General features: G+C 33.7%; 2 protein-coding genes across 2 annotated transcripts in view; both read left to right on the forward strand.

The window, feature by feature from the left end:
• Nucleotides 1-4,270, forward strand: part of LOC149798332 (uncharacterized) — a 194,972-nt gene extending 190,702 nt beyond the window's left edge. Inside the window, exon 3 of the mRNA XM_089963475.1 lies at nt 4,038-4,270. Within this exon, the coding sequence (XP_089819601.1) occupies nt 4,038-4,150 (113 nt within the window). The 3' untranslated portion in view covers nt 4,151-4,270. The remainder of the gene's footprint in view (nt 1-4,037) is intronic.
• A 5,304-nt stretch (nt 4,271-9,574) lies between these two features.
• LOC149798335 (uncharacterized) lies at nt 9,575-20,046 on the forward strand. Its single transcript, XM_089963476.1, has 3 exons — nt 9,575-9,862; nt 16,655-16,726; nt 17,641-20,046. Exons 1-3 carry the CDS (start codon nt 9,652-9,654, stop codon nt 18,129-18,131), a joined length of 774 nt encoding a protein of 257 aa, XP_089819602.1. The 5' UTR covers nt 9,575-9,651; the 3' UTR covers nt 18,132-20,046.
• The last annotated feature ends 3,125 nt before the right edge of the window (nt 20,047-23,171 follow it).

Raw genomic sequence — 23,171 nt, forward strand, 5'->3', positions numbered from 1 at the left:
ATCTCCATTTATTTTATTCTAAATTGATACTCCCTGTCTTTTTCTCGTTCTTCCTTGTTTAATTGCATTTGTATTTGTTCTTTTGTAATTGCATTTGTTTTTATTTTCCTCCCTCCTGTCTCTCTCTCCTCTTACTCAAATTGTAACTTTATTTGTTCTTTTTCTTTCTCCAATTTCATTGTTCTTTTTTTAACTTTCATTTGTTCTTTTCCTTTTTCCAATTTCGTTTGTTCTTTTTCTTTTTAATTTCATTTATTCTTTTTTTTTTTCAAATTGCAATTGCATTTGAATTTGTTTTTCTCTTTCTTCTTTCTGAAATTCCAACTTACTCAACTCCAATCCCATCTTGTATTTTAATTCTAATTCCTTCATTGTTTTGTGATAGTCTGATACAGGCTTACAGATCGAAACCAAAGTTCTTTTATCCTAAACATTCTTTTCTACCAAATCCTGAACGAAAATATTTCTTATTTCGTATTTCGTTAAGGAATCCTTTTCCTCAGAAAGGTAGTATTTTCTGGCAAGTTGAATCAATTCATCTTTTTTGAAAAGAGCGAATTGTTACTGGGTAGGAGTTGAAAAAACGATTTCCACGTTTGATGACATTTCTGAAAAAGCTTGTCGATTTCACTAAAAATTCCAAACACTAGGGGAAGGTTCAAAATAATCCTTAGGACGAGCGACCCAATGCTTATATTACTTGTTTAGGCTCGCATAAACAGTAAAACAAGAAAGAGTGAAAACAACAAGCTTTAAAAAATATAATAATTTTGTTTCCCTGGAAAAATACTGTAAAACTGAAAAAGTATGAACTCACGGTTTTAAGAATCAACTTCAAAAATAATCCAAGAAGTATCCACGAATAATATTTTAGAAGTCCTACTAATAAAATGTTGTAATGAATTAAAGTTCGAGTCCTGACGAAGAATCCAAGATGGAAGGCGATGACGTATACTGTGACCTGTAGTGTGTTGAAGTCTACAGTTCATTGTAGAAAGAAAATAATTAATCCTCCGGTTTTGGAAATTCAAATGAAAAATTTAGGAAATGTCTTTCTTCAAGAATTCTGTATGAACACAATGATATTTCCAGAGAAATTAATTAATCTTTTAGAGTCCAAATAATCTGAAGAAAAATTAACATATAACTCATAAACTCAAAACTAGTGAAAATAAGAGAAAACGACTTGACATCAAGTGTTAGAAACCCAAAATATTTTGAGATCTCTCTCTCTCTTTCTCTCTATAAACATCACAATTAATAATAAGTATTTCACAATTTCGGAAATGCCTAATTGCGAAATAGGGGATAACTTGATCATGTTTACATATAAAAAGTCACGTCCTTGATAAGAACCATCATTTTATTCCGAGAATAAATGTTTTTTACTTGACCCTCAAACATGGCCAGGAATGAAATAAAAAAAAAGTAAAAGTTTTTCTATTATTAGGTATTTAAGGAAAGATTCAGGTGAAACTGAATTTTCTGGAAAATATCAAATTTCTAGTAAACCAAATTACATTACATTAACATGTACAGAAAATTAAAAGATTCCAAAACTCACAAGCACTCAAATAACATCAAACACAAATTAAATCAAATACAACTTGAATCAAATATACGTAACACTTCCCCCAGAAATAAAAAGAAATGTTTATATGATAAAGCTTTCTTTTTATCATAGAGTAAAAGAAAAACATAAGAAGAACTCTTATGAATTGCACACAGTGATCATGCACAAATACATTGTTATACACGGGAAAGTGCATCTCCTATATTATCTAATCCCTTGACGTGCCTAATGTCTAAATTTTATTTATATATATATATATATATATATATATATATATATATATATATATATATATATATATATATATATACTGTTGCAGAATTAGATATTTGAAAGGGATTTAAATGTTATTTAATTTAACAATTTCATGATAGAAATTTGAACAATTGTTTTACAAGGTATGATAACTTATTTAAAGTGCTCTGGAAGACTCAGATGTCACCATTAGGGCTGTGTCCACACCAGCTTCACGTGTCCTCACTAAACAGGAAAAAATGTTAGATATTTAATGTTGTTTTATCGAGCTAATCTTTACAGACAGGTGTCTTTTGAAAATGGCCAATGTATACCTCTTTCAACTCCATATTGCTAAGACAAACCAGCTTCAGAGTTGAACTGTTTGTCCCCAATATATGTCATTACGTGCACAATCAACTTACCACTTGCACTAAGCATTCAATAATAAACTCCACAAATGAATTTGATTGGCGGATAGAGTCCGCTCAGGAATTTTAATTAAATTCTCTGGCGTTGTTCAGTTTCCTCTAAATTCAACGTGTTTCGGAATTTTAGAATCACTTTTAGTCTTGGCCATATTATTTATCATACTATTCTCTAAATTCCGTGTAAGTTTCAGAATTTTGCTATGATTATAGTCTCGGTCTACTGGGAACCATGTTCGATACATGGAATTGACCATGTTGAAAACACGAGTCCTTCAGCTACATAATTCCACAAGAGTCCTGTCTTTGAGTTGTACCTAGTCGTTGGAACTTTCATAGTCCGATCAATCAGCCCATCAAATTTGTGTTATACTGGTGGACGATATGTCACCTGCCTATTGAAATGTGCAATTTTACTGCATGGAAATCTCTATATCATAAGTTAGTAAGGATATGTGTTGCATTGTAATTAAGCGTGTTAGATCTCCCCAGAGACTAACAATGGCCAATTCCTATTAGACGCCATACCGTCCGATGTATTCTAATATGGCAGGACATTGTAGCTATAATGACCCAGTTTCTCATGTCCCCAGAGTAGCTCTCAACGTTAATCATATTGACTATTTTATCATTAATCCCCAATGTTTCCAGAGTAGCCCACACTGTTAATATTTTATTTATTAGATTAAATCCCCCTTTGTCCCCACAGGGTAATATATTCAAAATGACGGTTTACTGCTAAATATCCTATGTTAGTAGCGTGTTCCATTGTGCAAAGTGTAGTCATATTAACTACTTAATTTTAAAGTATGTTTTGTTTATTCTTGTCTGTTTCCAGACGGTGGTACGACTTATGTCAGAAGGGTTTGAACTGTTTGTCCTGGAAATGGTACAGACTTAGTATACAGAGGTAAACTATATAGCAATCACTTGCAGACGAAATTATCGTTTACTCATATAAATTTCTCTAATAATAAAACATGATTTCTATGAGTATAAAATTGATATTTTTGATCTAGACATATTCTGATTTTCTAATCTTCGGAAATCAATTTCTATTACAAGTTTATAATAAGCACTTTCTATTAGTGGGAAATGACTTAGAGAACAAATTATTCGATTTGACAATCGTTCTTTTTTATTATCGTCGATACTTACAATTCTTTGATGTTAGAAAATCTCTGTCATTTGCACCTAATAAAACTAGTAATATTTAAGAAAACTAACATCATCTCTATTACTAAATAAGTATAACCGTGTTTTTATGTTTTTTTTTAAAGCATGTAACTCTCTGCATCATGCATAATAACTGATTCAGTAGAAGTGGTTTACAGTTTCATATGCATTTAGTAAATAATGTTGCATATGCTTTTGAGATCACTATGTCACTTTTCTCGGGAAATTTGGAATTTAATTTCCACAGCCATTAAATCGTTTCAGGGCTGCCGTGATACCCAAATGTTAACGTTACGATTACGTCTTGGCTTAGCTACCCTTGAAAGGCACGACAGTTTATTATTGCACCAGTTACAAGGCAGGATGCAGTGATAAAATGCAGACGAACTCTGTTCCTGTATAAAATTGAGCACTGTGAGGATTTAAGATCAGAACTAAATCAGACTCTACCAGATGGTGTATGGTGTACGTCGTCCTTTTGGTCCCCTCTTTCAGCAATTCTGCTTTTGAGCAAAGTTCTCTATCACACCAGTCTATTAAATTTCATAGCACACTTACTTCATCTAGCACCTGACAAGCGTGATTGCCGAGTTCCATTTAATGTAACGTATCGAATTAACTTTCAGGATATATGGCTGGCTCTGAATACACCCAGACGGGAAACGGACCAAATAATCTTTGCCTTCCAGAAGATCCAACATGGGCGAAATATGAAGACGGAGCTTCGATAATGAACTGAGAGCTCACGTATATGGTACAGAGTATGAGATAGGCTATGGGGATAAGTTTATCCCTTTCTCGGCTGCAATTCTAGACAGAGATGTTCCATGTGCTTCTTGCCGAACCAGTCGTTCCTCTTCAATTATGATCCCAGGGAGAACAAATTGTTACTCAGGATGGACAGTTCAATATTCGGGTTACCTTGTCTCAATGTATTACGTGCATGCTGCACCGACAGAGTACGTATGTTTGGACGGCCATCCGGAATCTGTTGAAGGTGGGAAACCAGCCTAAATGGTCATGTGATTTGCCTAGTGGATGTCATATGCGGCGCATTGCGATGTCCACCGTACGTTAACGGACGAGAACTCGCGTGTGTAGTCTGTTCTAAATAGAATATAACCGTTAAATATTATTCCCTTATACAGGTCAATAGCTGATGATCGCATAAGGTTTTTGTGTGTTTTTATTTAGTCATTTAATGATTCCATTGGACACAAGTTAACTAACTCAATTATGTCTAACTCAAAATATAAACTGCTCTAACGATGACGTTAATATTTGCTACAACGTTAGTGTCTCTGAAAACAAAGCAAAAAAGATGTATCCGAGACATACAATTTAAATGATATAAGAAGTAGAAAAGAGCCGGTGTCCGTTTTTAACAAAGTACTTTGCTCACGCATGAATCTAGAAGTTTCGTTTAATACCTGTTCGCGAAACTCGTGTGACGACATTGGTACCAAACGACAATACTCTGCTGCTGTAAAGGTGATCGGCATGGTCCAAGCACTGAACTGTTTCAATCACATTAACCTGTCTAACCTGTAATTATATTTTCAAAATGATGCTTAATCTTATTTGGAAGATTGTCTTTTATGATTTCAGTTATATTGTTTCAATGAACTGACGTAAAAGATCTTTTGCCTACTGATGATTTAAAAAGAAAGGTTATACTATTTTCCCACTAACTGTGGGGCTGTTAATTGCTTCCAAATCATCTGTTCAGATTTGAAACAACTGATTTGTTCTGACCAATGTTATACCGTTTTCCTATTTAAATTTTCTTCATTTTGGCAGTCCTTAATTGCTAGAATACAGTCTAAGGATAGCATAAGTAATTACATGGGTATGACTGTTTTGTGCCATTCATTATAAGGTACCACAATGTAATAGCTGTGTGTTTTATGTATGATTGCTGTGGTATATACTTATTACTGTTTTTAAAATTATTAACATTTTCTTTGCTACTTTATAATAGAAGAAGAACGAGTGCTTCGGCATTTCTAATCACGGACAGAACCGTCAGGAACACAAGGTAATCATCAGGAATCAGAGTGAAAAAATATTGCTAAAATTGGTCCACATGAAGAATAATTAGGTTCAGCAGGGTATTATCTACAGCAATGTGTCCTATTTCTTTACATCTGATACAATTCTGGAATGAAATAGACAAAATGTCTTAGAACTGCATGCCAAAAGGAGAAATGGCAGCTGCAATTATGCCCCGTCAGTGATATGCGAATAAAATATTGTGTCGGCATACCGACATAAGATATTGTGTCTTATACATTTTTGGCCGCAATGTGTTTAAGAAGAAGCGAAATAAAAAGAAACCCGATAGTTATATTTCGATAGATTTATTTTGTTTGGACCTAAATTTCTTCTTGCCTGCTACTGTTGTGATATCTAATTTCCGTCCTTCCAAAACAAAAGACAAATAACAATATATACAACATGCAGATATGTTAAATAAATAAATAAATTACAATTTACTTTTAAGGCCCTTACTATGTCTGTATCAGCATGCTGAGCTAATTCAAATTAGTTGTAATTTTAATTCCTTTGTCAGACTGTATCAGACATTTAAAAGGAAGCTTACCATACAGTGTGGTATGTACTCTTGGTATTTTTGCCACATTGTGATATCTGAAATTATGGTTGCTTTCTATGAATGTGACCCAATTATTGAAAAGTATGTGTTTTCTTGTGAAGTATATCATGCATTTTGATGCAGTGTTACCTATGGTACTGATATGTAATAAATAAATATTTGCTTTTCTTAACAGGTAATCATATGAGCTATTAAAATCATCAAAATCTAATCATTGTGTCTTATACTGTTATTTTTTTAACATTTTGTCAGAATGAATGTTTGTTACAGAAATGCTTAATAAGATTGCAATGCTTTAAGTGTGGTCTAATAAAGTTTTTTTTTTAGATCAATAACCTAGTATTAATGGACAAATAATGGTTGAGATATTGTCGTAGATATGTTTTTCTTAAACTTTACGTGAGATACATTCAATATCTACACCAATAAATTTCACACCGTAGTCATAGGGTATTTCAGTGTCTTCGGTGGTGGAAGTAGACGTTTTCAGCATTTTGACAAGAATAATCCTTGGAATTTATCGCGATTCGCTTGTATACCATTGGCTGCAAAGCCGTAAATGAATAAGTCCTTATTTACTAAGTAACCGCACCCTTCCCCACACCGAGCCAACAGTCGGATATAAGGGCTAAATGAATGCCCAAATTTGAAATACAATTAGTACGTGTGAATTACAAGATGACGGTTGTCACTACTGAATAAGGGTTGGTGTTATCATTAGACGTTGACCTCATGTGCGCACGAAAACTTGCAACATACCTTTGTTGACATGTAACCAATCTCCTCTAATTAGACGATTCAAGGCAATAAAACAAATCTTCTTTTCTTTTAATCTTCACCTTATGGCGTTTTACTTAATTTGCAACGTCTGGATCTTTTTAAATCTGTGTTGTCTTTTTTTTGCATTTAGCAGAAAGACTTAATGAGTATCTACACAATCTAAATACAATTCGGTATTGATGGAAGACTGGCTCAACATAAGCTACAAATCTAAATACAATTCGGTATTGATGGAAGACTGGCTCAACATAAACTACAAATCTAAATACAATTCGGTATTGATGGAAGACTGGCTCAACATAAACTACAAATCTAAATACAATTCGGTATTGATGGAAGACTGGCTCAACATAAACTACAAATCTAAATACAATTCGGTATTGATGGAAGACTGGCTCAACATAAACTACAAATCTAAATACAATTCGGTATTGATGGTAGACTGGCTCAACATAAACTACAAACCATTTTTTACTACGCGTACTTCTACTCCCTTTTCATTTTCACAAACTCACGCAGATTGGACCGAGTTTAATAGACGCGACACCACTAAAGAAATTAAAGGTTGATCTCTATTAAACTGGTTGTTCAATTATGCTTCAGTTTTACAGATCTAATAAAGGCGATGAGTTTTATTTGCAATGTGTATATATTATATCTTAGCCTGGACTTCCCTTTAAGCAATGATAGACTCATGGGCGTAGAAGTCTTACGATGGTGTTCCTCGCCTTTTCCAATACCCACACAAAGCTAAATGTAAGATATTGCTATTAGTCTCAACACTAAAATGTAGGTACTAATTACGAAAAATTACGGAAGTTAATATAACATGTAACGGTTCCTTCTGGAACACTACGTCTACTAAGCTGTCCACCGCATTAGTGCGCATTTAAGAGACACCACTGGGATGGCATTCTTCGTATAGTCGAAAGAATAATGTTTTCTTTTGTGACAAAAACTTTTTAATTTAATACAATCTTATAAGTAATAGCAACTTCTATAATGATGCCGTATGTGCAGATATTGATACCTTGTAGTTTTCCATGTTTACGCACTGTAATAATGCCATAAGACATCCATCTGAGCTCTTTATAAATAATATTTATGTCCTAAATACAGTCTATTATGCGTGAAATCCATATCACAATCTTTATAGTGGCCAAAATTAACCTTTGCAGCGGAAGTACGGACGTTGAAGGTATTCAACTTTCACTCACTAAATTATTACACTGCGTCAATACAGTCTGTAGTATACGTCAGATTTATATGAAAATATTAAACAAGTGGAGCTTGAAACAATCAGTGTTTGTTCATGATACATAAAATGAAATGTTGTTTAGTATCATCATATACAATGGAATTTCAGGCGATAACATAAATATTGAATCGATAAGAGACTTTTTGATCGTTTTCCTTTTCAATTTATATCTCAAAATATTTAAAATATTTTTTTTTCGTTTTTGTTGTTGTAGTGATATTTTCTTTAAGAAGAAAACCCCGCAATCTAATCCTTGAGCTGTGTTCTTTCTCTGTGATAGTTTTGGCACGTGTCTCGAGTCAGATCAGTGATTTAATCATTATGAAGACAAGTATGAAGCAGGAGTGGAAAACAGGGCGTATAAACTGTTTCCGTAATAGGGGATATGTGATTGACAAGGGCCACGTGGTCTAATGAAAGGAATATGGTACAACGGAAACACTGCGAGGTGAAAACTGGTCCAAATTCATATGATTGAATTCAAAATATTACTTCAGATGCCTTGACAAATCAATTGATAATCAGAAGGAAAAAATATGTTTTTTAATAGTCTGGGTTGAAATAATGAGTTCTTTACCTTGTGTTCTTTTATAACATTTGTATTATCTCAGTATAATATCCTTTAAAACAATATTCAAAGACCACAACAATATTCTACTTGCGGTATCTTTGAGTGTAAGTTTGGGCTTTTTGATCAAATTATTTTCAGAACAAGGTTACAGTTCAAATGAACATTTTTGAACTTAAACAACTAACCTCACCCCACACACACACTTGTTGGCCTGATTTCAGTATAATGTGACTGGGTGGGACATCATGCTACATGTCTGCGGCATGATGCCCCAGTGCAAGACATCACTATCAACTGCCACAGTGCAGACATCGTAGCGATATGACTGATTTTTTTAAAGCTACGTTAAAAATCCAAATCACTTCACATACACATCACACATCCCCAAAAAAGAAAAGAAAACATGCTGGTTTAAATTGCTTAGAAACAAACAAAATGCACTCTGTATGGCACAAAACGAATATAAGACAAAATAAATCAAAATTCATACTTTATCAGTATGCAAAAGAACTTCTCTGTAACCTAAATATTTGGCACTAAAAGAAATAATATATTCTGAATATTGGACCAAGTCTTTGACATTTTTCCCCTCAAGTCATCGTCCACCCATTGGTTGTAAGCATTATACGTGACATTTGGTTTCAAAGAAGGTGATAGTTTTGTTAATAAATGTATCGATTCTACTGACGTCGAAAGCAAATATTTTTGTTTTGCTAGGGATATCTTAAAAAAAAATAAAACAGAAACACTAGACAAGCAAAGAAGAAAACTGCATCTGCGCTTATGCTGGCCATGCAAGGAGATTTAGTACCTGATGTATGAATATTTTTACTCCAACAAATAACATCTTCCCTGTATTATTTTCGAGAGCTGAATGACATCATTGAAAGCCCGACCAATCAGATGCACTAGTTCACATAACACCAATATCCTTTCTGCCGTATAAAGTGAGCACAAATTAACTTCTCAAAGTCATTATCTCTGACGTTACGGTATGGTAAGAGCAATACAACAATCATGTTCACCACAAGACTGCTGATTTTATTTGTTACAAATGCTTGTGTGGGGACAAACATTTTTGAAGATGTGGGTCAAGCCAATCTTGAAGCTGTTCGTATTCGACTAGAGGAGGAAAAGGCCAAGAGGCTTCTTTTACAGAATGACGTTGAGGTACTTATGATACAAGTGGAGGAACTGAAGAGAAAATGTGGTCCAAAGGATAACACAGGTAAGAATCTGTGTACTTATTCCCTTGTTTGTATCTTTTAGCCTCTTGAAGCCTCTATCTTTCGATTTCTTTCATTCTTAATTGCTTTTACTCCCCATTCATGGGTACATACAGGTCAGTGAATCGTCCGGCGTACTAAGTCAGAAATGCAAAGTGTATACAATCATTCTTCTAAATTATATAGGCACTGTAGTTCAGTAGCAAATATAAATAAAGCACACTTTAGAATACACACACACACACACATTAATTTTACTGACGAAAAGTTTGTTTTGCTAAATTATGTTAGTAACGACTGACCTTCTAGGTTTCTTCCATTCAAATCATAAGTGTTTCATAAAAATCTGGGTGTATCTCTGCTGAAATTATAGATATAGATTAGAGCCATTCTGATATAATTTATTGCTATATCAAGATTTCATTGGTTGCCGTCATTGCCTTACAAAACCACTTTTTATATTAGAATTTATTATTTATCAGAACTGCTAATACCTAACTTGAATTGAAGGAGAACAAAGAACGCACTCATCGCCCCTCATTAATCGTATTTGAGAAATTTTCTTCGCGCTTTGAGAAATTTTCAAATATATGGAGTAATTCGTCTGTTTTCACAAGCTGAATGCATCGTGTCGTTATTGTCATCAACTAACCCCTTGATAATTTAGTGTCTTGATTTTCACTTAACTGTCCAATATGTGTAATTGAACGTAATGCACTTGTTCGGTTAAAAATAATGATATACATATTTAAAGAAAAAATCAAAAGACAAAGTCTTTCAAGGACAAATTGCCAAATGAGAAAGAGTAAAACGCAGAACAAAATGAATACTCAAGTTCTTCCAGACAGGTACTTCTATTGATATATTTTGAACCTAAATTGGGACATTGAGTATACAACAATAAATTATCATAAAAGAACGCATATATATATATATATATATATATATATATATATATATATATATATATATATATATATATATATATATATATATATATATATATATATATATATATATGGCATTGGCTCTTTTTCAGTTTCCTCTGCTTGTCTCAAATTCTGGAATTTCCTTATTTCCGTTTCTTCTGAACGCACCTCCCCTTTTTGTTCTCTTTTCTCTTGGGGCACTCTGAAGTTCAATGTCATTTTCCTTGATACTGATAGCAGGTATCATTGCTTTCGTCTCTAATCTTTCCTGTTTTAGTGGTTCCTATTCTCTAACTTCGCAGAATTTCTGGAATCCAGTGTCCTTTTTCTAGACATACATAACAAGTATCTTGACTTATATCAGAAGTCTTAAATTAGTCAAATTAAATATTGAACCGACATGAAACGATTACAGATTTCCAAGGAGAAACCAGCAGTCAAGCGAAGACAACATTCTGTGTCGCCTCATACCCCCGAGAGATGTATTGGCAAAAGTTGTGCTAGCGATTTTGAAGTGGACACGAATGATCCTGATTTAATACCATCTACCTTCACCATATGACCGAGTGAAACAAGATCTTCCAAGAAAGAAAGTCGTTCCATAGACTTTGAAGACTTTTTTCACATCCAAGCTAGACAAAAAGTAATTTTAGAAAGGACCAGAGTCTCTTTACCCTCTAAACGGCCCTAAAATCTGGTAAAACATTATTTTCATGGATAGTCTTATCTCTATTAAAAAAATTTATAGTCTCAAAAAATGGTCAAAAAGGACGCTCTTTGACATCATATGCGCGTGCCAACATCATACGTCACGTGACGAAATAGCAATAGAATACTGGAAACATAATTTGAGCCAGAAATACAACCTATGGGAGTTTATTTAACATGGAACACATGCTAGAAAGAATTTACTTGAAAAAATAAACATTATTTTTATGTCGCTGTTCTCTCTCTCTCTCTCTCTCTCTCTCTCTCTCTCTCTCTCTCTATATATATATATATATATATATATATATATATATATATATATGAGTTGGGCACTAGGAGAAAATCTCTACTACGTTATACCAGTTTTTCTGAACATAGTTTATAACAAATTAACACCAGATTGTATTCAGCAGGTTTTTTTAAAAGTTAATTTTTATCTTCGCATAAAAGAAAATAAATAAAATATATCAGTCTGTACATTAGTTTCTTTATCCCTCTGTTTGCCAAATGTCAATAATTCTGTTCGTTTTTTGCCGATTCGTCCGTTTGTGTTCATCTCTTATTCTGTAGGTCCGTTCCGTTTCGCTCCCTTGTGATCCATTTATCAGTCCTTACACACGTTTGTCATATTGTTGTGTTTCTCTGCCAATCTAAACAACTGCGCATTTGTCCTGTATAAAAAGTTAACTGATTATGTCGTCTTCAAATATTTTTACACACGTTCGTCATATTTGTATCAATATATTAAGAGATCTGTGTTATCAAATTATTGGTTTCCAAAAAATCATTATCTCCCTTTACATTTGACATCAAATACTAATAACTTTGCTAAACTAGAAGAGTAAAAGCTGGTGCATATAATGATCCCTGCTATTGTATTAATATTTCGCACATATGTGTCCATATTAATGAAAAGTTCAAGATATGATCACGATGAACATGTCCAATACAAACAAACATAAATTCATGACACGTCATGCGAAAGAAGTATATGAAACTGCTATTGAAAATACGTCCAAACTCATTGTAGAGTTCTGTAAAGTTGCGTAATTATCCTGCCTAAATGTAAGGTCAAAACACCCTGTTGTAAGTTATTGAAAAGACGCACTTGATATGCAACATTTCTGTTATTCGATGAACTATATCCGCCCCATATTATATCATATAAAACAAGAGAGAAAAGTTGAGCAATTTGTCACAGATGCTGTTGTAGTGACATTGACTTACGATAAAATGAATTTGAAAGTCATGCGCATATAACTTCAGCAGATAAATAAAGTCAAACTTTTATGTCATCCAGATGATGAACCCCCAAAAAAAATTTCATTACAGCAATCCGTGTATTTCGTCGTCGTAATCGCAATAATTACGACAATATGCGCAAGCAAGTCATAAACTGATGTACATTCAATGTGCCGGCTTCCATTAATGATTTTCATGACTTTGATTTACAGATCATGCATTATGCTTCCATCCATAGTTCTCTTCTAAAGACTGTCTCATTAAACACTATACAAAATATAAGCACACCAAACACCAATCTGTCTACCAGTACAATGGTGTCAATCAGGTATTGTTCCGATCTCTTTCCCTTCTAAATTTAAATAGGTTTTAAGTGATAGCCAAATCGCCAAGAATATACTCTCGGACGAGCCTAAGTACCATAACTGAATCAGACGTTCCTAATCGTACAGGAAACCCTCGCTAATCGCGGATTTGAGGTTTCGAATATCCGCTGTGCGCCGTGCCCATTCCCGCGCACAGTAAAATGTACGTCCCGTGAAAGGCTTTTAGTTTCATTCATATTCATTTTACAAATTGCAGGTGTTTATTGCATTACAACATTTTACACGTCTTTATTGCATCACTACAAAATTAATCGTGTTTATTGCATTGCTACATATTATACATGCTTATTGCATTACAGCATCTTACACGGGTTTATTGAATTACTACATATTACACGGGTTTATTGAATTACTACATATTACACGTGTTTATTGCATTGCTACATAGTACACGTGTTTATTGCATTACTACATGAATATGCATATTAACCACTTGTTTATTGCAATATTACATTAATATATTTATTGAAAATTTGGTTGTTTTGTGTCGGGATCAAATCACCCTTCGCATGCAAGAGTTTATTATTGGTACAGTACAGTACGGTATGTATCCCTGCGAATGGCGAGTGTCTCCTGTATAGCCTCTTTTAAGCATATTTTACAAGAATGCGACCTGGGAGTCAGAAAACCATATAAACCGTCTTTCGCATTCAAAACACCTTTACAAGATACTATGAATTGCCAGCTGTATACATTACATCAACAGTCAGTACTATATCTGTAGCTGTAGAGTTAGGTTTGGTTAACTTAAATATCTTGTATTTTCTTTATTTAATTTTTAAAAAATAATAATACTAGTATTTTTTGTGGTCATACTGATATAAAACACTCACAAATTACAATAGAAACAATTTTGCATGCATTATCGATTTATTCAGCCGAAGTGGCTGTAAGAGACGAAATCGAGAGAGAGAGAGAGAGAGAGAGAAAATATAATATTGAGGATCAGGCCAGTTTCCTGACATAAATGCTCAAATCCATCTGACCGGTATGATCTCATAATAAACTGTAACATAAGAAAGAGTGAAAACAACAAGCTTTTAAAAATATAATTTATTTTCCTGGAAAAATACCGTGAAAATTAAAAAGTATAAACTTACGATTTTAAGAAACAAATCCAAACATAATCCAAGAATAATCCAAGAATGATATTTTAGAAGTCCTACTAATAAAATGTCCTAATGAATTAAAGTTCGAGTCCCGACGAAGAATCCAAGATGGAAGGCGATGACGTATGCTGTATCCTGTAATGTGTTGAAGTCTACAGTGCCTTTTAGAAACACAATAATTAATCCTCCGTGTTGGAAATCCAAAAAACAAAAATTAAAAAATGTCTTTGTTCAAGAATTATGTGTAAACACAATAATATTTCCAAAGAAACGAATTAATCTTTCTGAACCCAAAAAATCTGAAGGAAAATTAACATATAACTCAAAAACTCAAAACTAGTCACAACAGATGCAAACAACTTGACATCAAATGTGTAAAAGCTCAAAATCAATGCGATCTCTCTCTCTCTAAACATTAATACTATTAATACCAAGTATTTCGCAATTTCGGAAATGCTTCATTGCTAAATAGAGGATCACGGGATCATTTTTACATATAAACATCACGTAGCCCCTGTAACTTTTTGATACGAACCAATCATTTTGCTCCGAGAAAAAAGTTCTTTACTTGATCCTCAAACATACAAAAAGGTTTTTCTATTATTAGGTATTTAAGAAACGATTCTGGTCAAACTGAATATTCTGGAAAATATTAAATTCCTAGTAAACAAAATTACATTACAATGACATGTAAAGAAAATAAAAAGATAAAAGATTCCAAAACCAACAAGCCAACAAACAACCAAATCAAATCAAACACAAATTAAATCAAATATAAATTAAATCAAATATACGTAACACTTCCCCCATAAAGAAAGATAAAGATTTATATGATAAAGCTTTCATTTTACTATAGATTAGAGAACAACATAAGAAGAACTATTATGAATTACATAGTGTACATGAAATAATACATTGTTATTCAGAGGAAAGTGTATCTGCTATTAAGTTATCTTTTCCCTTGATGTGCCTGATGTCAAGATTATATATATATATATATATATATATATATATATATATATATATATATATATATATATATATATATATATATGGATACTCTTGTAACAATCCACTGAATTAGTTTAAAGGAATTTAAATGTTATTTAATTTAACAATTTCATAAAAGATATTTGAGCAATTTTTACAAGGTATTACAACTTATTTCAAGTGCTCTGGAAGACTCAGATGTCACCATTAGGGCTGTGTCCACAAGAGCTTCACGTGTCCTGTCTAAACAGGACAAATGTTAGATATTTGATGTTGTTTTATCTAGCTAACGTTTACGGACAGGTGTCTTTTTAAAATGGCCAATGTATACCTCTTTCAACTCCATATTGCTAAGACTAAACCAAATTCAGAGTTGAGCTGTTTGTCCCCAGTATATGTCATTACGTGTACCATCAACTTACCACTCGCACTGAGCATTCAATAATAAACTTCACAAATGAATTTGTTTGAGGGGAATTAGTCCGTTGAGGAATTTTAATTAAATTCTCTCGGTGTTGTTCAGTGTCCTTAAATTCAACGCGTTTCGGAATTTTAGAATCACTTTTAGTCTTGGCCTTATTAGTTATCATACTCTTCTCGAAACTCCATGTAAGTTTCAGAATTTTGGTATGACTATAGTCTCGGTCTACTGGGAACCGTGTTCGATACATGGAACTGACCATGGCTTTGAGTTTCATCTAAACGTTTGAACTTTCATAGTCCGATCAGTCAGCCCCTCAGATTTGTATTATGCTGGTGGACGATATCTCACCTGCTTATTAAAATGTGCAATTTTACTTGCAAGGAAATCTCTCCGGAAGACACCTGCGTACTGTTTAGACACTTAGCACTCGCCAAAATAACCATTCAGCTGACGGTAGCTCAAGAGCCGCGAGAAATTCTAGTGGCTACAGCTTTTTAGGTTTTGACGAATAGGCGATATCAAACCTTAAACTGCCAGCTAATATCGTAGGCGTTGGGCTGATTTTGCTCAGTCTAGAACCGTCAGCACTAAGTCTAAGGGCTTGATATCATAAGTTAGTACGGATATGTGTTGCACTGAAATTTCCACAACGACTCACAATAGCCAATTCCTATTAGACGCCATACCGTCCAATGTATTCTAATATGGCAGGACATTGTAGCTACAATGACCCATTTTCTCATGTCCCCAGAGTAGCTCACAACGTTAATCCTATTACAACTTATTTATCATTTTTATCATTAATCTCCGATGTTTCCAGAGTAGCCCACACTATTAATATTTTATTTATTATATTGAATCTCCCTTGTGCCCACATGGTCATATATTCAAAATGACGCCGTACTGTTAAATATTATATGCTCCTAGCGTGTTGGATTATGGAAAGAGTAGTCATATTAACTATTGAATTGTAAAGTATCTTTTGTTTTTTCTTGTCTGTTTCCAGACGGTGGTACGACTTATGTCAGATGGCGTAAAACTGTTTGTCCTGGAAATGGCACAGACTTAGTATATAGAGGTAAGCTATATAGAAATCACTTGCAGACGAAATTGTCGTTTGCTCATATAAGTTTCTCTAATAATAAAACATGATTTCTACGAGTATAAAATTGGTATTTTTGATCTAGACATATTCTTGTTTTCTATTCTTCGGAAATCATTTTCTAATGCAAGTTTATAATTAGCACTTTCTACTAGAAGGAAATGACTTAGAGAACAAATTATTAGATTTGATAATCATTTTTGTATATTATCGTCGATATTTACAATGTTTTGATATTAGGAAAGTTGTATCATTTGCGCCTAATAAAACTAGTAATATTTAAGAAAACTAACATTATCTGTATTTATTACTGAATCAGTATCATGTGTTTTTATTGTTTTTTGAAGAATGTAACTATTTGCATCGTGCATACAAACGGATTCAGTAGAAGTGGTTCACATTTTCGCATGCATTTAGTAAACAATGTTGCATATGCTGTTGAGATAACCATGTCAAATTTTGAAAAATTTAACTTTCGGGAATTTTTGGAATTTAACTTCCAGAGCCATTAGATCGTTTCAGGGCTGTCGTGATGCCCAAATTTTCACGTAACGATTACGTGTAGGCTTAGCTACCCTTTGAAAGGCACGACAGTTTGCTACTGTACCAGTTCCATGGAAGGATGCAGTTATAAAAAGCGGACGAACTCTGTTCCTGTATAGAATTGAGCACTTTGGGGATTTAAGATTAGAACTAAATCCGACTATACACCTCCAGATGGTGTATAGTGTACTGTCGTCCTTTTGGCTCCCTCTTTCAGCAATTCTGCTTTTGAGCATAGTTCTCTATCACCCCAGTCTAGAAAATCTCATAACGCACTTACTTCATCTAGCACCAGACAAGCACGATTGAGAGTTCCATTTAATGTAACGTATCGAATTAACTTTCAGGATATATGGCTGGCTCTGAATACACCCAGACGGGAAACGGACCAAATAATCTTTGCCTTCCAGACGATCCAACATGGGCTAAATATGAAGACGGAACTGTTGCTAGTGATCACAGAGGTCATGTATATGGTACAGAATATGAGATAGGCCATGGGGGTCAGTTTACCCCTTTCTCGCCTGCAATTCTACAAAAAGATGTTCCATGTGCTGCTTGCCGAACCACTCGTTCTTCTTCTATTATGATCCCAGGGAGAACAAATTGTTACTCAGGATGGACGCTTGAATATTCGGGTTACCTTATCTCACAGTATTACGGTCGTGCTTCATCAACAGAGTACGTATGTTTGGACGGCCATCCGGAATCTGTTGAAGGTGGGGAAACCAACCTGGATGGTCACTTGATTTACCTAGTGGATGTCATATGCGGCGCATTGCGATGTCCACCATACGTGAACGGACGAGAACTCGCATGTGTAGTCTGTTCTAAATAGAATATAACTGTTAAATGTTATTCCCTTACACAGGTCAATAGCTGATGATCGCATAAGTTTTTGTATAGTCATTTAATGATTCCATTGATTCTAGCTCACTTAGGTCTAACCCAAAATATAACCTGCTCCAAAGATGACGTTAATATTTACTACAACTTTAGTATATCTGCAAAGAAAGTAAAAAATAGTTATCCGAGACATAAGATTTCAATAATATAATGAAGTACATAAGAGCCTGTTTACATTTTTTAACAAAGTGCTGTGCTCACGCATGAATCTAGAAGTTTCGTTTAACACTGTGTGACGACATTGGTACAAAACGTCAATGCTTTACTGCTATAGCTGTGGTCAGCATGGCCTAATATGTAGCACTGAATTGTTCCAATCGGAAATAACCTGTCTAACCTGTAATTATATTGTCAAAATAATACTTAATCTTATTTGAAAGATTATGTTTTATGATTTCAGACTATATTGTTTCAATGAACTGTGATAAATGATTTTTCGCCTACTGATGATTTAAAAAGAAAGGTTCAAAATTTTTTCCCCCAATTCTGTGACTGTTAATTGCTTTCCAATCAGCTGTCCATATTTGAAACGAGTGATTTGTTCTGACCAATGTTGTCCCATTTTCCTAATCAAATTTTCTTCATTTTGTCAGTCTCTAATGGCTAGAAGACAGTCTAAGGATATCATAAGTAATTACATGGGTATGACGGTTTTGTACCTTTAATTATTAGGTACCACAATGTAATAGCTGTGTGTTTTATGTGGTTGCTCTGGTATCTACATGATATTTCTGTTTTTAAAATTATTAACATTTTCTTTACTACTTTATTGTCCTTTTTGTCAGAATTACATCGATTTTGTGTTGTTCAAACTCTGAAAAGTAAAGTTTGATATCTTTAGTACCAAGACACGCTAACAATGCTGTGTCTAACCGTGGTCATTTCTAATCACCGACAGAACCGCTTAGGACACACGGAAATCATCAGGAATCAGAATGTAAAAATATTGCTATAATTGGTAAACAGGAAGAAACATTAGGTTCCGCAAGGTATTATCTACAGAAGTATGTCATATTTCTTTACATCTGAAATGAAATAGACAAAATGTCTTAGATCGGTATGCCAACGGGAGAAATGGCAGCTGCCATTATGCCCCGTCAGTGATATACGAATGAAGTATTCTGTAGGCATACCGACATAAGTTATTGTGTCTTGTATATTTTTGGCCGAAATATTTTTGAAAAGAAGCAAATTACAATAGATTTATTTCTTTTGGACCAAAATTTCTTCCATGTCATCTACTTTTGCAGTATTTAATTTCTGTCTTCCCAAAACAAAAGACAAACAACAGTATATACAACATGCAGATGTGTTAAATAAATAAAACGCATGTATATATGTAACAGATCACAGAAGGAGTCCACATGCAAATTGGGATAAGAATATGAGAATTCGTTAGTAAAGTGCTTGTTAGTAAAATGCATGTACAAAAGCCATATTGAAAATTAAGATATCTGGAAATGATGGTGCATAAACTTTAAATATGATTAGTTAAAATTTACTTTTAAGGCCCTTACTATATCTATATCAACATGCTGAATTAATTTAAATTATATGTAGTTTTAATTCCTTGGGCAGGCTGTTTCAGATTGGTGGAAGCCTCTTCACATTTGAAAGAAAGCTTACCATACCATGTGATATGTACTCTTAGTCTTGTTGCCAAATTTCGATATCTGAAATTATGGTTGCTTTCTTTGAATGTGACCAGATTATTGAAAATTATGTGTTTGCTTGTGATATATATTATGTACTATAGCTGCAGTGTGTCTGAAGGAACTATGTAAAATATAAATATTTGCTTTTCTTAACAGGTAATCATAAGAGCTATTAAACTCATCAAAATCTAATCATTGTGTCTTATATTGTAATTTGTTCTCCATTTTTTCAGAATTAATGTTTGATATTGAAATGCTAAATAAGGGGGCAATGCTTTAAATGTGGCCTAATAAAGCTTTCGTAAATCAATAACTTAGTATTAATGGACAAATAACGGTTGAGACATTGTCATAGATATGTTTTTGTTAAACTTTACGTGAGATAAATTCAATATCCACACCAATAAATTCCACACAGTACTCATAGGGTATTTCAGTGTCTTCAGTGGTGAAATTATACATTTTTTCAGCAGTTTGACAAGAACAACGGTCAGAATTGATCGCGATTCGCTTTTATATCATTGGCTGCAAAGCCGTAAATGAATAAGTCCCTCTTATTTACTAAACTACCGCACCCTTTCCCACACTGAACCAAGTGTAGTTTATAAGGGTTAAATGAATGCCCAGATTTGAAATACAATTGATATGTGTTAACTACAAGATGACGGTTGTCATTACTGAATAAGGGTTGATTTTTTCATTAGCTGTTGACCTCATGTGTACACATTAACTTGCAACATACTAGTGTTGACATGCAACCAATCTCCTGTAATCAGAGGTCTTAAGGCAATACAAGAAATCTTCCGTTATTTTAATCTTCAACATAATGGATTTTGCTTAATTTCGCAGGTCTGGATTTTATTTTATCCTTGTGTCTCTTTTTGTAGATATTGCATTTAGCCGAGAGACCTAATGGGTATATGTACATGATCTAAATAAAATTCGTTATCGATGGTAGACTAGCACAACATAAGCTACAAGCGTTTTTACTATTGTTTCTAATACTCCCTTTTCTCACTCAGATTGGGCCGAGTTTAACAGGCACGACACCACTAAAATGTTACATGCTGATTTCTACTAAACTGGTAGTTCAATTAAACATCTTACGATTTTGTTCCTCGCCTTTTCCAATACCCACACAAAGCTAAATGTAACATATTGCTATTAGCCTCAGCACGACAATGTAGGTACTAATTACGAAACATTATCTTGTAAGACGGAAGTTAATCTAACATGTAAAGGTTCCTTCTGGAACACCACGTCTACTATCGTTGTTATTGAGTCAACAACCAGAACTATCAAACACAACAGGGAAAACATCAGCGCCAATAATAAAACAACGAACTGCTAAGCTGTCCACATCATTAGTGCGCAGATTAGAGACAACATAACACACGTTTGAGCTCTGTATAAACAATATTATGTCTAATTACGTTCTAGTATGTGTGAAATCTATATCATATGCTTTATGGTTTGCCAGAAGTAAACCTTTTGCAGCGGAAGCACGCACGTTGAAGGTATTCAACTTTCATTTACTAAAAGTATTACACTGCGTCACTACAGTCCGTAACACACAGCAGTTTTATATGAAAATAGTAAGCAAGAGGTGCTTGCAACATTCAGTGTTTCTTCATAATACATAAAAGGAAATGATATTTAGTATCATCATGTACAATGTCATTTCAGACGATAACATCAATAATTAATGTATAAAAGGCTTGTTGATTCTTTCCGTTGTCACTTTACCTTAAAATAATTTTTCGCTGTTGTTGCTGTTTTGTTGCTTTTCTTAAGAAGAAGAATCCGTGAATTGTTTTCTTTCTCTGTGATAATTTTGGCACGTGTCTCCAGCCAGATCAATGATTTAATCATTATGAAGCCAATTATGAGATAGGAAAAGGTTTTTGCAGGAAAGTGCGGTATATAAACCGTTTTCGTAATAGGGGTTATATGACTGACAAGGGCCATGTGGTCTAATGAAAGGAATATGGTGCATTGTAAACACTGCACGGTCAAAACTGGTCAATGTTGAATGATGTGCAATGGTTCATATGATTAAATTCAAAATTCTATTATACGATATTCTGACAAATCAATTGATAATTAGTAGGAACAATTATTTTTTAATAGACTGAGTTGAAATACTGAATTCTTTACCTAGTGTTTTTACATATCATTTGTATTATATCAGTATTATGTTCTTTAACAGTAATTGTTCAAAGACCCCAATAATATTCTTCTTGGGGTATCTTTGCACCACTGTACACAAATCAACAAGAAGATGTCAGTTGATTCAATTGCTGTTGCATTCAACTGCAATTTATGGTAGCCTCGGCTTTCATGTGCAGGATTGTTTTATAGTAGCTGATTCACTTGAACGATGTAATATATTGTTGCCCATTATCCAACATATATATCACAAAATGTAGATATACACATACATTATTTGTAATAACGGTATGTGGGTAGAAACAAGAAATGTGGCATGGAAACTGACTAACTATTATGAATTTTTCTGTTAATTTACATTTTCTACCTATCTACACTCGTCTATCTTTAATGACGTTGATGTATTCCAATCGACTTTTCAGCATCATCCACCATCTTCTGGCCCCATGTTGGCGAATCATTTTGTGCATGATGTCATAGATTTGAACCCCAAAAGTCAGATATGATTAGTGGATAATACGTAGGACCGTAAACTGATGTAGTCTCTGGAGGGACCCATATAAATATAATTATGCAAGTTGTATAAGCTTTACTCTTCTTTTTTTAGGAAACTTACAAATTGTTAAAATTTGAGTTTAAGTTTGGGTTTGTTGATCAAAATATTTTTGGAAGAAGGGGGCGGTTCAAGTGATTTTATTTGGACTTTGAAACAATTAAACAAAACAAAACAACACAAAACAAAAAAAAAAGAAAGAAAAAAGAACCAATGGTGGTTTACATTGCGTAGAAAGGAAACTCTGTGCGGGACAAAACAAATATAAGACAATAAGAAATCAAAATCAAACTCTATCGGTATGCAAAAACCTAAATATTTTGAACTAAAAGAAATGATATATTCTGAATGTTGGACAAAGTCTTTGACATGTTTCTCTCAAGTCACAGTCCCTCCGACGGTTGCATGCGTTAAATGTGACATTTGGTTTCAGAGGAGGTGAGGGTATTGTTAATCCATGTACCGATTATACTGGCATCGAAAACAAATGTTTTCGTTTTACTAGGGATCACTTTAAACACTAAAATAGAAACACTAGACAAGCAACGATGAAAATTACATCTGCGCTCTATGTTGGCAATGCGAAAGGGTTTAG

The sequence above is a fragment of the Sinohyriopsis cumingii genome, chromosome 6 (assembly GCF_028554795.1).
Source record: "Sinohyriopsis cumingii isolate HCF-2022 chromosome 6, ASM2855479v2, whole genome shotgun sequence".
Classification (NCBI taxonomy): Eukaryota; Metazoa; Mollusca; class Bivalvia; order Unionida; family Unionidae; genus Sinohyriopsis; species Sinohyriopsis cumingii.

Bases quoted from the DNA above. Each gene is read 5' to 3' on its own strand.
- LOC149798335 (XM_089963476.1), top strand. From the start codon at position 9,652: ATGTTCACCACAAGACTGCTGATTTTATTTGTTACAAATGCTTGTGTG. The intron at 9,863-16,654 runs GTAAGAATCTGT...GTCTGTTTCCAG, and splicing joins TGGTCCAAAGGATAACACAG to ACGGTGGTACGACTTATGTC. The intron at 16,727-17,640 runs GTAAGCTATATA...ATTAACTTTCAG, and splicing joins CACAGACTTAGTATATAGAG to GATATATGGCTGGCTCTGAA.